Source organism: Podarcis bocagei (assembly GCF_964188305.1).
Source record: "Podarcis bocagei genome assembly, chromosome: 4".
NCBI classification, from domain to species: Eukaryota; Metazoa; Chordata; class Lepidosauria; order Squamata; family Lacertidae; genus Podarcis; species Podarcis bocagei.
The window spans coordinates 51,330,737-51,348,290 of NC_138128.1; the positions used below are offsets into that span (position 1 = coordinate 51,330,737).

General features: G+C 44.9%; 1 protein-coding gene across 3 annotated transcripts in view; it reads left to right on the forward strand.

Moving 5' to 3' along the window:
- ACSL5 (acyl-CoA synthetase long chain family member 5) overlaps nt 1-17,554 on the forward strand; it is a 37,285-nt gene that overhangs the window by 16,396 nt on the left and 3,335 nt on the right. For all 3 annotated transcript variants that reach the window (XM_081189362.1, XM_081189363.1, XM_081189361.1), the window contains exons 6-18: nt 427-526; nt 4,084-4,262; nt 10,760-10,792; nt 10,899-10,950; nt 12,122-12,195; nt 12,326-12,403; nt 12,898-13,032; nt 13,405-13,539; nt 13,633-13,728; nt 15,034-15,106; nt 15,749-15,837; nt 15,925-16,041; nt 17,395-17,538. In XM_081189362.1, coding sequence (XP_081045488.1) covers nt 427-526; nt 4,084-4,262; nt 10,760-10,792; nt 10,899-10,950; nt 12,122-12,195; nt 12,326-12,403; nt 12,898-13,032; nt 13,405-13,539; nt 13,633-13,728; nt 15,034-15,106; nt 15,749-15,837; nt 15,925-16,041; nt 17,395-17,538 — 1,305 coding nt within the window. The remainder of the gene's footprint in view (nt 1-426; nt 527-4,083; nt 4,263-10,759; nt 10,793-10,898; nt 10,951-12,121; nt 12,196-12,325; nt 12,404-12,897; nt 13,033-13,404; nt 13,540-13,632; nt 13,729-15,033; nt 15,107-15,748; nt 15,838-15,924; nt 16,042-17,394; nt 17,539-17,554) is intronic.

Consider the following 17,554-nt stretch of genomic DNA (forward strand, 5'->3'; position numbering starts at 1 on the left):
ATTAATGTTTGGAAGCAGAAGAAGTGAATGGACCTGCTGCCTGTTCATGTTGTATCCATGTTCTGGTCTGGTGCTGGGAGCAGCTTTGGCATGTTGCCTGTCTTGCTGGAATTAATACGTGATGTGTTCACAATTTCCTAATGAGTGGCCCCCCTCCCCCAATTTGCACAATGGCTTGCGTATCTACCACAATTACTTCTGCAGCTTGGCTGATAAAATCAAGCTTCCTTGACTAATCGTGCTCTTTGGAATAGATGTGTCATATATAGTTCCTGCCAGGTGCAAGCCTGCAAGTTCACAAGCTCAACACAATTAACACCTGAAGCTCTAATGGGAGGATTACTAGAATATACCTGATCCTTAAACATGCTGTTTTATATATTGCCACACAATGCTTATGTGTTTTTCCGTTCTTTTCTCCTGTAGTGGGTGATCTCTGAGCTTGCCTGCTACACTTACTCAATGGTTGCAGTTCCCCTTTATGACACTCTGGGACCTGATGCAATTGTGTACGTTATTAACAAAGGTAAGCTGTTTTCTCTGGCCATTAAATACATTCTTCTACTCTTTCTTTATATTGGGGGGCGTGGCGTTATTTTCTTGACAAGTGACTACTATAAAGTGAAATTTGGTCCTCAAATAGAGGGACAAAAGTTCCAAGAATTCCCCTCCTATTTGAGTTAATATGACCCAAATTCTTCTTAAAAGGTGGAAATGACTCAGAAAAATTACCGTATTTTTCGCACTATAGGACGCACTTTTTCCCCTCCAAAAATGAAGGGGAAATGTGTGTGCGTCCTATGGTGCGAATGCAGGCTTTCGCTGAAGCCTGGAGAGCGAGAGGGGTCGGTGCGCACCGACCCCTCTCGCTCTCCAGGCTTCAGGAGAGCCCCACCGCCAGCCCCACAAGCTCGGGGGACAGCGGGAGAGGCGCAGTGCGCCCTTCCCGCTGTCCCCCAACTTGGTTAGAAGGCTGGCGGGGGGGGGGAGCCTGCTCCTCCCCCTCGCCAGCCCCGCAAACTCGGGAGACAGCGGGAGAGGCGCAGCGCGCCTTTGCCGCTGTCCCCCGACTTGTCTAGAAGGCTGGCGGGGGGAGAAGCCTGCTCCTCCCCGTCGCCAGCCCCGCAAACTCGGGGGATAGCGGCAGGGGCGCAGCGCGCCTTTGCCGCTGTCCCCCGACTTGGCTAGAAGGCTGGCGGGGGGAGAAGCCTGCTCCTCCCCGTCGCCAGCCCCGCAAACTCGGGAGACAGCGGGAGAGGCGCAGCGCGCCTATGCCGCTGTCCCCCGACTTGGCTAGAAGGCTGGCGGGGGGAGAAGCCTGCTCCTCCCCGTCGCCAGCCCCGCAAACTCGGGAGACAGCGGCAGGGGCGCAGCGCGCCTTTGCCGCTGTCCCCCGACTTGTCTAGAAGGCTGGCGGGGGGAGAAGCCTGTTCCTCCCCGTCGCCAGCCCCGCAAACTCGGGGGACAGTGGCAGGGGTGCAGCGCGCCTTTGCCGCTGTCCCCCGACTTGGCTAGAAGGCTGGCGGGGGGAGAAGCCTGCTCCTCCCCATCGCCAGCCCCGCAAACTCGGGAGACAGCGGGAGAGGCGCAGCGCGCCTTTGCCGCTGTCCCCCGACTTGTCTAGAAGGCTGGTGGGGGGAGAAGCCTGCTCCTCCCCGTCGCCAGCCCCGCAAACTCGGGGGACAGCGGCAGGAGCGCAGCGCGCCTTTGCCGCTGTCCCCCGACTTGGTTAGAAGGCTGGGGGGGGGGAGCCTGGTTTTGCGGGAGGCGGGGGAATCCCCCCGCCTCCCAGGAAAGCCAGGAGAAGCCGTGCAGCCCTTTTAAAAGGCGCGTGGCTTCTGCCGGTTTTGCGGGAGGTGGGGGAATCCCCCTGCCTCCCAGGAAAGCCAGGAGAAGCCGTGCAGCCCTTTTAAAAGGCGCGCGGCTTCTGCCGGTTTTGCGGGAGGTGGGGGAATCCCCCCGCCTCCCAGGAAAGCCAGGAGAAGCCATGATCTATTTAAAAGGTTTGCACGGCTTCTGCGGGCTTTGGGGAGAGGTGAGGGAATCCCCCCACCTCCCAGTAAAGCCAGGAAAGCCCTGTGCAGCCCCTCCGCCAAGGAGAGGCTGCACGGGGCTAAAGGGGAAGCCAAAACAGCGAGCGGGATCCATCCCGCTCGCTGCCTTGGCTTGATCCATAGCTGCACGCAACCCCTCCGGCAGGGAGAGGTTGTGTGCAGCCTGTACGCTGCTCTTTGGGGCTGCGGGGGGGAAAAAGATTTTTTTTCTTGAATTCCCCCCCTAAAAACTGGGTGCGCCCTATGGTCCGGTGCGCCCTATGGTGCGAAAAATACGGTATCCCCTGCTTCGTTAGTCTGGAGAGGGGTAAGTAAAAGACAGGTGTAAAATCTGAGGATGGGGGAGCAGGTAACCCTGTGTCATTAATGGAACTGACCTCTCCTCCTCCTCCTCCTCTGTAATTCCAGTCCTGTTCAATGTGACATAACAATGTTGCTTTGAATAGAGCCAAATGAAAGAGCTTTAGTAGCTGAATCTCTGTTGTGTCAGTACAGCTGTCGGTATGCTGGATCTTTGACTGCAAAAAGCCCTGGAATCCCCATGAGACAAAGACCTTGCTTAAGTAGAGGAGCAAAGCATTTCTCAACCAACTTAAGTCCCTGGTCAGATTTTTGGTCCTGCTCCTTCTTGAGGTGGGGTTTTCTGAGCCTGCCTTTGGAAAACTTCTTCAGGCTGTTTGACAAATAGCAAGATACTTGTGACAGTGTTGAACATAATCTGTCTTCAGAAGACTACGCAGGGGTGGTAACAGGGTATTTATTTCTGTAAAGAAATGAAACAACGCAATTGCTTGCAGCTAGTCTCATCTTGGCTTCAAAATGCTAAAATAGAAGACATGCCCCCTTCTATAGTTACACTTATGCTAGCCTAAACGAAAAAAGGCATTATTGAAATGAAAATAGTGGCCATTAAACTCAATTTGCAGACACACACACACAAATACAGGTGAGGATCATACACTCCATTGCTGGTATTTCAGTTACTAAGCTTTGAACTTCCTCAAAGTTTATTTTGCTCACTTTTTTGAAACCAACTTTTTGAATGCAAAGAGCTGTAGCTTCTTTGAATGAAACTCTTGGAAATGTCTGGAGATAAAATCTCTTTCAGTGTTAAAATCACAAATGGAATGAAATACAGCTAGCCGGTGTTTTTACTGCAATTGTTATAAAGCACCCAATGCTTTTCACGAGAGAGAAAGCCACAAGTTTAAAATCCTAACAGGAAACCTTGTTGAGATTAATTCTCCCAGAAGTTATGTCTCTTGGGTAGCAGAATAGTAGTGGACTTTTTGTACTAGTCTGGACAAGTTGGGTGCTCATTTAATTGTACTCCATTAGTATAGTATGACTTCCAATTATAGCAGCTATGATCCAAGCTACACAAACCATGCAATGGTAGTCTTACCTACCGGTAATTAAGTTGCTTGACCTTAGTCGGAAACAACAGTGGAAGATGTTTACCTTTACTTTCCCCCCACAACAGCTCTTTCCTTTCAGTGAAATGCATGGTGTTGTAGATCATGAAACCTGTAGACAAAAGCTTGCTTTCAAACATACAGGATGGGTAAAGGAGTAAATGCCCTAAATTCTCCTATAATCCCAAATGCTCCCTCCCAAAGCAACTGTTTGGGTTAAAGAGACATTTGGCATTTGCATGCAACATGCTTGCTCAAAGTGTTTTTACAAGCTAGTACGAGCGGCAGGAATAATAATAATGGTGTAGTATACTTAACAGGCTCTAAAGCCCAATTAAGAGGCCTGTACTCCTCACAGTAAATTTAAGTGTCTGTGTCTTGATAACCCCAGGTGTGGCTTGCAATTAGGCTATCATTTCTTGCAGCTCCCAGAAGCTTCTGGCACACAGAGTGCTTGCGCTCAATGCATTATTTCCGCTTTCCACTTCTTAAATGATTGCCACATGAAATTGGCATGTGGAGATGTCTGCTTCAGCAAGCTGGTGCTGCTTGTGTGTTCTGCGTAACCTGAGTCCAATGATGGAGGTTGTCAAGTGTTATGTGTGTTCCTTTAGCTGACATTGCTACAGTGATATGTGACAAACCCGAGAAAGCACAAGTGATACTTGAGAACTGTGAACAAAAGAAGACCCCAGGACTGAAGATGATAATTCTGATGGATCCTTTTGATGGCACATTAAAGGAAAAAGGAGCTTCCCTGGGAGTTGAAATCTTTTCATTACAAGAAATTGAGGTACAGGGTCCCTTTTGCTTGACAAGTCTACTCTTGAGAGAGGTTAAAGCAGGCTTCCTCAACCTCGGCCCTCCAGATGTTTTTGGCCTACAACTCCTATGATCCCTAGCTAGCAGGACCAGTGGTCAGGGATGATGGGAATTGTAGTCTCAAAACATGTGGATGTCTGAGGTTGAGGAAGCCTGGGTTAAACCTTCTAGAAACTGCAAGTACAGTATGTATGTTCATCATTGTGACATCTTTTGGGATTTGGCTTTGAGTACATGCTTAAATAGTATCCCTTTGAGTAAATTTACTCAATCTCCCATTCCATGTGGGAACTGAATCTTCTGAAAAGTGTTGAGCAACTTCACTGGGTGGATATTAAAGCATGGCCATAGTATTCCTCCCAAAGCTGCAGATTCTAATCAAATTGCTTGGTATCTTGCCCTTCTGTTTCCACATGTAGTTTGTTTGGAGAGGAACAAACCATGAGTGCTGGTAGGCAAATAACATGAAATGAACCTTTGGTTGGTTTGTTCCCCGGCATGCCAAAGGATAAAGGGGGAGAAGCACACCAGGGACTGAGTAGCGTGCACCAACATGCTGCTTGTTTATATTAAACAATAGTACAAAATAAACTATGGTTCAATGCAGTGATGGGAAACCTCAGGCACAGGGGCCAGATATGGCCATCCAGACCTTTCCATCTAGTCCTCAGGACTCTTCTTAGAACTGTCCTTAGCCACACCCTATACCAGTCATGCTTTGCATTCTCCTTGAATATTTTTGCCTGGATGGAATGTGTCCTTTAACTCCAACACCACTTCCTGCTTGCTTGGGTTGAGAGGTATGTGTGTGAGTGAATAAACTAGGTGAGATTACACATTTCATATGCTACCTACATTTGTCTGTGGTCCTTGGGATGCAAAAGGCATCCTTGGTTTAATGTGCCATGCGAACTTGGTCATTGACAATTGTTGGGACTGTGGCTTGGCTGGACAGCGGTGTATGTGTTGGGCAGGTTATCTTTGCCACAATATTCATATTTCAGTTTCACCAGTGATTCTGGCCTTGCACAACTTCCAATGTGGTCTCCAGTCCTCTTTCAATTTTTTATCCTTAATACTCATGCTGATCCTTCTATTCTTGGCCTTTTCTGTGCCATTTTTTTATTATTAAAAAAACTGCTATAATAATAATAATAATAACAATAACAATAATAATAATAATAATAATAATAATAATAATAATAACAATAATAATAATAATAATAATAATAATAATAACAACAACAATAATAACAATAATAATAACAACAACAATAATAATATAATATCTTTATTGTCATTGCCCCCTCTCGGGGACAACGAAATTACTTGGCTGCTCCATCCACCCAGGTAGGGCACTCCACACAAAATCAGTCAACTATAAAAACACTAATTAAAACAAGACAGTATAATACAGCAAGGAAGATTAGATGACTTTCAAAGTCCAGGCTTCCCATTCAGGGCCGAGATCGCTCTGGGGAAGAAGCTGTTCTTAAGACGGCTCGTTCTTGTCTTCATCGTCCTGTATCTCCGTCCCGACGGCAGGAGCTCGAAGAGACAGTGACCAGGATGCGATGGATCTTTTACTATGTCCAGTGCCTTCCTATGGCACCTTGTGGCATAAATCTGTTGGAATTCTGCATGGGTCAGAGGAATGTGCCACAGCGTAGGCACCGGCAGATATTCCTGTCGACCTCCCCGCGTCTCCACTCTGCTGATAAGCAGGCGAGGTCCCGGCGATTCATCTCAGATGTGTGAGAGGAACACACCGTTCACCCTCTCTCCCCTTTGGTGTCCCCCAGAGAGGGGAAAGAAGCAGACAGAAAACTATTTACATCTTTTATTTCTGTCTCTCATATCAGTACAGAGAAACACGTCTGCACTCGACAACAGCAAGAAGAAACTCCACCCATGTACTTCCAGTACAGGTCATATGACACACACACTGAGCTAACATCCGGTGCTCAGTTCAGATTGGACTGCCCCTTTGTTTCCATGGCAACAGTCACAAACATCCTGTCTGGCTTTCCAGCCACAAGCAGCTGACTGAGCTGCTGGAGCCTTTGCTTGCTGCAGCATTGGTGCTTTATGGTAACATACTCCCCCTAAAGTATCAATGCGTGCTGCGAGCAAAGCATCATCCAGAGAAGAAAACAAACAGTTGTTATACTTATAACATTCCCCTGTTGTTTCAGTTCCACCCTTGGAACTACCCGCCATTGGTTTTACCAATGTACCTCTCTGGTTGTGTGACTTCGCATTTCCTTGGTTAACAACTCTCTGTTGTGCCTTTGTCTCTGACTCAGACACAGCTTCAATCTTTCCTTGGTCGTTTACAACAGCAACATATGCAAGGTTAGCAAACTCCTTTGAATACCTCTTGGGTGGTACACCCTTCGTTGCTCTCTCAGACCTTCGTAAGATCTGCTGCTCTTCTCTGCTTTCTGGTTCAGCCTCTGAACTCTCTGGAGAACCAGTACTAAGCTTTATCAGTGGTTTATCCTCCTTTTCTGAGGGTCTAGTCATTATTTGAGATTTCCTCTCAATGACTGTGACAACTGAGCTGTCTGAGCTATCAGTGTCATCATCATCAGTACCACTGAACTCAATAAGATCAAACTCATCATCATCATCATCATCAGAATCATCTGTGGAAAATGTGTGAACTATCACTCTTTCCTGTTCAGGAGCACTCTCTAGAAACTTTGTGAGAATCACCTGACCAGATTCAGACAAAATTACTCTGTAGAGACCTTTTTCATAACCCACAAAGATGCCTCTGGCATTCTTTACCCCACTTGGAGCTTCTGTTCTCACATGAGACCCGAAAACCTTAAAATAGGCAACAGAAGGTTTTCTGTTAAACAGCTTCTCAAAAGGAGAACATCCCAACTCTGTTGAGACTTTTCTCAACCACACATGAAGATAGGACGCTAGAGATTCGGCCCAATAATCATGTGGCAAATGTGAACTCAGCAATTGCGCATGCATCCCCTTTTGCAATTCTTTGTTCACCCTAACACAGACACATTTCTTCCATGCTTCTTCGGAACTAGCAAGTTTGTGTCTTATCCCTTTCTCATCCAGGAACCTCTGGAAATCCTGTAAAAGAAAAACTGGCTTGTCATCTGTGAAAAGACAAACAATGTTAGCATCATGCATACTTTTAACCTTGTCACAAAACTCCTGAAACTTTTCTAAAGTTTCCTGCGGTTTCTTCATCAAGTAAACCCAAGAATAATTAGTGTAACAATCAACACACACAAGGTAATATTTTGCACCGCCTCTAGATGGTTCTAGAGGACCAATCACATCAGCATACACCCACTGAAAAGCTCTGTGGACCTTCTTGGACACCTTCCTGGTACTCACACTGGTCACACCTGCAAGAGAAATTTCGTTAGAATCAGAAGTATTACATTTCATGTAATCACTTTGATCAAAAGTTAACAAATACAGTCCATCTTTCTCTTTGGCAGTAAGAAACAGTTCTCCATCTTTGTAGATCTTGCATCTTTTAGCATCATAGTACAGTTTTAGTCCCTTCTTTGCAATCTGCGAAGCACTCAGCAGACTAAATTTCAGTTCTGGAACCAGGTAAACATCGCTTATAGTCAAGTTCAGACTCTCAAGATACACAGTTCCAATTCCGGTCGCTTCCAGTTCTTGACCGTTGGCTTGTTTCACAGTGAAGCTTTGCTTCTTCAACGTCGAAAACAGTTCTCTGTGTGGGCAGAGATGCTTCGTGGCGCCGGTATCGATTATGAATGCGTTCCCAACATCTGGCGTGGTTCCTTTCGCCATCATCGCCTTTGCAGGTTTCATCTGGCACTTGGTACGGCTTTTGCTTGACGCCTCAGGCTTTGTTGAGCTGTTCTTGGCTCCTTTTGACTGTCGCGGCTTCCTACAGTTTCGCTGTAGATGCCCAGTCTGTCCACAATTATAGCATCGGACGGCACTCAATGCTATGGCATGCTCTCCAGTAGATTCAGCAGTGGGAAGATTTGAACTCTGTTCTTGCCTCCCTCTGTCTTTCACTTCCAGTGCAGCAAGTCTGTCGTGTTCGTTCAGGACCACAGCACACACTCTTTCCGCGGTTAGCTGAGCTGCCGGTAGGGAACCAAGCTGACTGGCAACAACCTTATAGGTGCGACTAAGGCTGTTTATCATCATGAAGCAAAACACTTCCTCCTGTAGACGGAAATTGCGTTCCACCATCTGTTGACGCAGAAACTTCATCTCTGTCAGGTGCGCTTGAACATCTCCATCAGGCGCTAATCTCAGATTGGTCAACTTCTCAAAATACAGCAACGCTGAAGAACCAGCATCTCTCTGATGCGTTGTACGCAGCGCGTTCCAAACCTCTTGCGCAAATTCCAAATGCTGTATATGCACAAGCTGCGCATCTGAGACACACAGAATTATAGCAGTCCTAGCCTTCACATTCTGTGACTCCCAAGCACGCGTTGGTGCTGCTGGGATGGGATTCTCAATCACCCCAAACAGCCTCTGATTCTGCAGCAGGGCCTTCATCTTTACAGACCAAGATGAATAAATGTCATTGGTCAGGAGGGGTGGAGAAGGCAAGCCTCCCCCCTTCTTGGCATCCATTTTGAGTCCTTGCATTGACTCTAAAAGACAAGCCTCTAAAATCCAATAGCTGGCTTGTTTACACTCTTGACACCTGGCAACTCTGACACTGGCTGCGTTGGAAAGTCCCTTCCAGCAGTTCGTGAGGACCTAGTCATAACAAACTTTGTTTTCGCCTCTCTGAGGCATTGTCTGACTGTCCAGCCCTCTCGAGTAGCTTTCCATTTCTCCTCTCTGAGGCACAGCCTTCTGAAGGACGTTGCCTAGCAACAGCGCATTCCTTTCCTCGGACAGGAAACCACAAAAATGCCTGGTATGCAGGCCTCTTCTAAGTTGGAGCAGCTTTCCCACACTCGCTCTCCGTGAAGCAGTGAATGAATCAATCTGCATTCACACTTCTAAGCCCTTAAAGTCTCATACCTTGAGCATCGGCTTGGCTGTCAGCTTCTTCTGGTCAGCTTCTGGCTGCAGAGAATCAGCCTCTCACTTCAGGCTTCCATGGAGCAGAGGAGGACAATTCACCAGCCTCTCATGCAGATGTCCGATGGATCGAAGAAAACAGCAACCATCCGAAGGCTGCCACTGTTGGAATTCTGCTTGGGTCAGAGGAATGTGCCACAGCGTAGGCACCGGCAGATATTCCTGTCGACCTCCCCGCGTCTCCACTCTGCTGATAAGCAGGCGAGGTCCCGGCGATTCATCTCAGATGTGTGAGAGGAACACACCGTTCACCCTCTCTCCCCTTTGGTGTCCCCCAGAGAGGGGAAAGAAGCAGACAGAAAACTATTTACATCTTTTATTTCTGTCTCTCATATCAGTACAGAGAAACACGTCTGCACTCGACAACAGCAAGAAGAAACTCCACCCATGTACTTCCAGTACAGGTCATATGACACACACACTGAGCTAACATCCGGTGCTCAGTTCAGATTGGACTGCCCCTTTGTTTCCATGGCAACAGTCACAAACATCCTGTCTGGCTTTCCAGCCACAAGCAGCTGACTGAGCTGCTGGAGCCTTTGCTTGCTGCAGCATTGGTGCTTTATGGTAACAAAATCTGCTCTAAGGTGGAGTGTGGGCAGCCAACAATGCTCTCTGCTGCCTTAACAACTCTGCACAACCCCAACCTGTCCCGGGTAGTACAGCTTCCGTACCACACACATAAGCCATAAGTGAGCACGCTCTCAATGGCACAGTGATAGAAGGCAAGCAGCAGTTTCTGCGGAAGATGGTTTTTCCTTAGAATTCTCAAAAAGTACAGTCTCTGCTGTGCCTTCTTCACAAGCCCCCTTGTGTTGACACTCCAGTTCCTATAATTACGCCCATACATTGCACAGCATTCCAGAGTAGAATTCTTTTTTCTAAATACATTTTTGTAAACCTTGAAAAACCAGGCACCAAACTTAAGCAGAAAAAACAGTTGAATTGTTCATAACATAAATTGATTGTTCTGTGTCCTGGGGTCTTAGGACAGACAAAAGGTGGGAGATGTGTGTGTGTGTGTGTGTGTGTGTGTGTGCGCGCGCGCAGATTTTTTTTTTTTAAACACACACACACCTTCATCTTGAGGGAATTAAAAGATGAATTTTCAGCTAAATACATGCTCTCTCTCCCTCTGCCCATTCTCAAGCCTTGTCTTAATATGTAAAGTGCTATAGCTGCATAGCTATTGTTGGGATTTCTTTATGCAATCATAAATGCTACAAATGGCTCTTGTCTATCTAGATTAATCTCAATTTACATCCAGACCATCACTTCATACTCCCCCCCAAACCACTTCAGAACATCTACTTCTTGAGCTACCCTGTAATAGTTGTCCACCACAACTGCCCCATTCTTAGCGACACTGCTTAATTGCTCTTGCTTGTTTTCCTACAGATGCTAGGAAAACACAACTTCAGCAGACCAGTTGTAAGTACTCATCCTTTATTTTACTCAACCAATGAGGTCTATTTACTACCATGTGTGATTTTAAAAGCTTGAACCCATTTTGGACTCAATTGTTATCTTATTTCAGCCTCCCAAGCCAGAAGATCTTGCCATAGTCTGTTTCACCAGCGGAACAACAGGTAAATAACTTGGTAGAACATCAATAGGCACCATCTTTTGTGACAAAAGGGACAAACGCTAATCCCATTTTTAGATTTTAAGACTCACCTCAAATGTTGGAGATAATGGAGCCCATCCAATTACTGAAACAAAAAAAAACCAAAAAAAGCTCCAGCCATAACCACTCATGCCAGAAGCATTTGAGGGGTTTTCATACAAATCCTTGTATTTATGCCAGGTAATATGTTCCTGCCAACCTAGCAGTTTGAAAGCATGTCAAAGTGCAAGTATATAAATAGGTACCGCTCTGGCGGGAAAGTAAACGGCGTTTCCGTGCATTACTAAACTGCTGCCAGAAGCGGTTTAGTCATGCTGCCACATGACCCGGAAGCTATACGCTGGCTCCCTCAGCCAATTAAGCAAGATAAGCGCCCCAACCCCAGAGTCGGTCACGACTGGACCTAATGGTCAGGGGTCCCTTTACCTTTACCTTAATATGTTCCTGATGTGTTTTAGTATGCAAAGAACTTCTGTTGGTTTTTCTTTTTATTGCTTCATGCTGCCTGAACGGGAACTTCAGTTTCACAGGGTGAAATTTGGACTCTTCTCAAGGAATGTGGAGAGGGGGCAACGATCAATTTCTGTGTCCCCTTGATACTTTTACAGGGAGGAAGAGACACAAATCCTATTAAAACTGATGGTATTGAGGTGAAACTGTTGACAGCTCTTCGTAGAATAAGACTACCACACAATTTGGGAGGGAAGCAAGGAAAGAGAAGTAGCACTTAACATCATTTTGAAGATTTCCCACTGGGCCTTCAAAAATGGTTATTTGATGCAGAAATTCAGGGGGCACTTGACTCTACACCTCTTATTCTGATAGAAAGATTGCATGCTATCTGTAATAGCTAAAACTGGCCTGGTTAGAAGTATTGCATGCCTCTCTCAAAAAGAAATCTATAGGGGTAGATTTTTATGCTGCATTTTATGATTTTTAAACCATGAAGTTGTGTTTTTTTTAAGCTGCTTTGAGTGCACACTTAGTGAAAAAGGGCAGCCCATACTTTTTAAAATAGTAATAATGAAAGGAGTGTTCTTGTTTCATGGTGTTCAGGTTGCCTGAAACAGTGTGTAGTTCAGCTCTTAAATTCCTGGTTTGAGCTACAAATTTGTTTGTTTTTATCTGTGTAGGTAACCCTAAAGGAGCCATGCTAACACATGAAAGTATTGTTGCCAATGCTGCTGCGTTCATGAAGACTATAGAAGTAAGTGACCATATGCATAGGCCAAGCTAACTATTTAGGTTGGTCAGGCCGCCGACAATCAAACTCTACATTTTTGCATGTTTGTAGAACTGGAGCATCATTGTGACACCGCCTGCTTCTTTTCTTACAGATGACAAGTCCTTGTGTGCCATCGGATGTATCGCTGTCATACCTTCCTCTAGCTCACATGTTTGAGAGAGTAGTGCAGGTAAACCCCTTTCTAAGTTCTTCTTGCCACTGGGAGCAACTGTGTGGTGCTTCCTGGGTCTCTTCAAAAGGTTAAACAGTGGCACATGAGTGGCTTAGCCACTGGCTGGCTCTGTAAGCAACCCGTCTGGCAAAAGGATTGTGGTCCTTCCTGCTTAATGTGACAACAAGGTGTGCTTGTATATCATGATAAATGTTGCAAGCAAGATCTTGAGATGTGGAGTGTGTATGTGTATGTGTACACACATGGAAACACCTCTCAAACTTAGCTTGAGGAACACAGTTTACAGCAATCCATTTTTATGTTCTGAAAAAGTTTTTCTTTAATTAAGCTTTTAATTAAATAAATACCCAGTGTTCACAAAGAACAATGAACGGAGGCAACTGATATCTAGATGTTTTAATGGGCAGAGGTTCAACTGGCAGATTGGGAGTGGAGTCTCAATCCTAGTACCTTTTGCAGTATATTCAAGGTCTTCCATGGTTACTTTTTAGACCGTAATGTACAGCAATGGAGCAAAAGTGGGGTTCTTCCAAGGAGATATTAGATTTCTAACTGATGACATGAAAACTTTGAAGCCGACTATCTTCCCAGTGGTGCCAAGACTGCTCAACAGGATCTATGACAAGGTAAACATTGTACCTAATATAAAGCTGCCTCCGCTTGAATCCTGTTAAGTACAATTGCAACTGGGTATATTATGCTTCTATTTAAATTTTCCATAGAATAGTTCGATTACAATCCTTGTACCCTCCCAAGTTCCCACGCCACCAAATCCTGAAACCAGAAATGGCAAGCTCACCCCAAAATGCCACAGGGCTTTCTCCTAAACTCCCCCATGTCCCATCCTGGCTTTAAAATCCATCTTAAGGCTAGGGGGCATAATGGCTGGATGTTTGGGAAGGGCAGAGAAATGGGGTCGCGAGAAATGAAGAGGTTAGCTCTGGAGTCACTGGATGCCCACATCCCCTTTAGTAGTACAGTGCCCTGATTTCTTGCAGATTCAAAGTGGTGCCCAAACAAACCTCAAGCAGTTATTGCTCAAAGTTGCTGTAGCCAGGAAGCATGCTGAAGTGAAGCAAGGCATTATCCGAAACACCAGCATCTGGGACAAGCTAGTCTTCAATAAAGTTCAGGTACGTGCTCCCCTTTTTAGACTTCAGAACCAATGCCACGATACCTTTCGCGGGGGTGCCTGTGCTTACATTCTTCTCTTCCCTTCTCCACAGGAAATCTTGGGTGGGAAGGTGCGAATCGTAGTCACTGGAGCTGCCCCCATATCTTCACCTGTCCTAACGTTCCTCAGAGCAGCCTTTGGGTGTCAGGTAAGGGCAACCATGGAATAAAAATAACAAAGAAGGCAATATACAAAAAATGAGAGAATACATGAAAACAAGTTCAAAAATAACAAGCACATTAACACTTCTTCATAAATAAATAAACAAAATGGAACAATTCATTTGCCTACAAAATATACACTCACTATTAAAATCAAAATTATGGAAACTATTCCATAATTTCCATAATTTTGATTTTAATAGTGAGTGTATATTTTGTAGGCAAAATTATGGAAACACTTTGGAAAAAGTTCCAACCTTATCAGATTGGCAGTGCAAATTACTGGAATATGTGGAAATGGTGCAATTGACTAACAGACTAAGAGGTAATACAAGACAATCATTGATTCAAAAATGGGATATGTAAGAGATCTATAGAATACGAAACAAGCAAAAAGGTACTAATTGTTGTAAGAAAGTATTAAAGTACAGAAAGGGTAAGGTAATAAGTACATTCATCACCAGAAAGGCTATATGCATTGGGAAATGATAGGAAGTCACAGGTGGCGCTGTGGTTTAAACCACTGTGCCGCTTGGACTTGCCGATTGGAAGGTTGGCAGTTCAAGGCCCCGCAGCGGGGTGAGCTCCTGTTGTCTGGTCCCAGATCCTGCCAACATAGTCGTTTGAAAGCACGCAGAGCAAGTAGATAAATAGGTATCTCTCCAGCAGGAAGGTAAACGGCATGTCCATGCACTGCTCTGCTTTCAGTGTTCCGTTGCACCAGAAGCTGCTTAGTCATGCTGGCCACATGACCCAGAAAAACTGTCTGCGGACAAACGCCGGCTCCCTCGGCCTCTAAAGCGCAACCTCAGAGTCGTTCACGACTGGACTTAGCTGTCAGGGGTCCCTTTACCTTTACCTTTACCTTCATCACCAGAAAGGTTATATGCATCGGAAAATGATAGGAAGTCTATTCTATGTCAGCAAAAAAGAGATTGCATAAATTTAATTTAAATTTAATTTTTGTAAACATATATGATTATTAGTACATGATAGTTTTCATCTTTGTATATTGTGTATGTTATCTATGAATTTCATTAAAGTATTTAAACTGGGAGGGGGGAGGGGAGGAATTATGGAAACATTTCACAAATAATCCAGTCCTATAGGCTCCACTTCTGAGCAACGCCCCTAGGAAGTACCACCGACTTCAGTGGATCTCTGTCATGACAGAACTTGCCTTGTTCATTGAATTGTTCATGTAGACTCCACGTTGTCATAAAACAAACCCATCCAAACTGGAACTGGAACTAAAGGGCGCCATCTAATTAAATATTTGTCTTCCAAAACAGATCTTTGAAGCATATGGCCAAACGGAGTGCACAGGTGGCTGCACATTTTCATTGCCGGGAGACTGGACGACTGGTATGCTTTCTTAAAATTCTGAGTGTGGCTGAAGACCATGACTTGGGCTTCAGTTGGCTTATAGTAGCGTATAATAGATGGCCAGCATGAGTTAAAGAAACATCTTATGATGGGCAAGGTAGTATTGGATGAGTTGTATCTTCTGTGTTTGTGTGGGCCAGGGGGAGATGGGAGCTTTCCTTTGGCTTCTCTGGATGCTTTGCAGTTCATCCGGCTGCTTTCTTCTTTCTATGTAACTGATCACATAACTATGGGGGGGAGGGCAACAGGTTTTTTGCTTTCTTGTATTTAAATATGACTTATCCTTCCATTTACTAGCAGAATGGGCTATACTGGCAAGATGAGTTAGACTTAAGACAACTTCTAATCTGATTATTCAGAGCTTGCTTTTTTGCTGTGGAAGTGGGAGAGACTTTTATAACTGTTTAGGCTATAAAAGGTGATTATGGAAGTTAACAGTTACTTCGATATGTAAGTGGTAGCAATAAGGAATGGGTTGATACGACAACAGCCACTTTTTGCCCTTCTTCATATGCACCTCCATGGAATTTTGGCGATTTTAAACAGCTGCCAAGACAGGTAAAGAAGGGAAAATTGTACCGAGAAAAAAACTAAATTTTCTGCATGTGTGTTCTTCTTTAGGTCACGTCGGACCCCCCCTAGCTTGCAACGTTGTAAAACTTGACGATGTTGCTGAAATGAACTACTTTGCAGCTAACGGTGAAGGGGAGGTAAGCTCCTTTTTGTGATGTAGCATTCTGTGAGCTGAAGTTTAAAATAGATGGGGTCTAACACCTATTTTTGTGTGCCTTCTATAGATTTGCATTAAGGGGCCAAATGTATTCAAGGGTTACTTGAAGGATCCTGAGAAAACTGATGAAGCTATTGACCGAGATGGGTGGCTTCATACTGGGGACATTGGGAAATGGATGCCGGTAAGTTGGTGGTCACTGAGGCAGCTTGCTGACTACTTTGCACAGAACAGTATGCTGGCTAATTCCAGGTTGCACCATTTGGAATTCTGATGCAACTAACCCACTTCCAACAAAATGAAATTGTGGACTAAAATATGCTGGAATGTGAGATAACAATTGCTTGACATGACATCCTATAACCTCCCCACAAACATACAGTGGTACCTCGGGTTACAGATGCTTCAGGTTACAGACTCCGCTAACCCAGAAATAGTACCTCGGGTTAAGAACTTTGCTTCAGGATGAGAACAGAAATTGCGCAGCAGCAGCAGGAGGCCCCATTAGCTAAAGTGGTCCCTCAGATTAAGAACAGTTTCAGGTTAAGAACATACCTCCAGAACGAATTAAGTTCCTAACCCGATGTACCATTGTACATGGATGAATTCTCAATAAAACAGATTATCTAGAAGTGGCCTCTGTTTTGGTCTCCAAGCTTTTCTGCAACTGGCTGTAGAGAATGGCTCCTAGAAAGGATACTTGAAAGTGTTTAAAATGAGATTTGCAGTAATTATTCCCTTGCAAAGATAAGGAAGTTGTTCCTGCAAAGCTTGGCACCCAAACACAATCTGATGTATAAAATAAGATAAACTTCACAGTGACTCTCGATATGTTGCAGCAGTAAGCATTCCCCATGTATCCTTCAAATAGCAAGATAAATTAATGCACCCCAAAGTGTGCATTCTACTACAAGTTGTGAAATTGGTGGTGGAGAATACAGCCCAAGGACGTGCTTTCTTGCATATAGTGCACTGTGGATTAGGGAGGTGAGGCACTAAGGACTCTCCCAAAAGCTACTGATTGGGTTTGTTATCAATGCACCATTCAAAGATTGAATTACTGAATATGGCACCAATGCATTATTTTTAAAGCATTCTACATTTACATAATGCATTTTAAACCCTATATCACTTTAAGCAGTCATGGCTTTCCACAAAGATTTCTGGGAGCAGTGGTTTGTTAAGGGGGCCAAAAGTTGTTAGGAGATCCCAATTCCCCTCAAATATCTGCAATTCCCAGAGTTCTCTGTGAAGGAGGATTGATCATTAAACCACTCTGGGAATTTTAGGCCAGTGTGGTGTAGCGGTTAGTGTGTGGGACTAGGAGCTGAGAGACCAGAATCCAAATCGCCACTCTGCCGTGAAGCTTACTGGGCGAATCGCTGCCTCTCAGCCTAACCTACCTCACAGGGTTGTTGTGGAGATTAAATAAAGAATGGGAGAACCATGTATGTGAATTTGAGCTCTTCGGAGAAAAATATGGGATATAAATAGATTTCTATTCCTGTCTCCAAACTCGTTTTTGTACTTTCTGCAGAGTGGTGCATTGAAGATAATTGACAGAAAAAAGAACATCTTCAAGCTAGCTCAAGGAGAATATATTGCACCTGAAAAGATTGAAAACATCTACCTCAGAAGTGCCCCTGTAGCACAGGTTTTTGTGCATGGAGATAGCCTACAGGTAAGTGTGCCCTGTT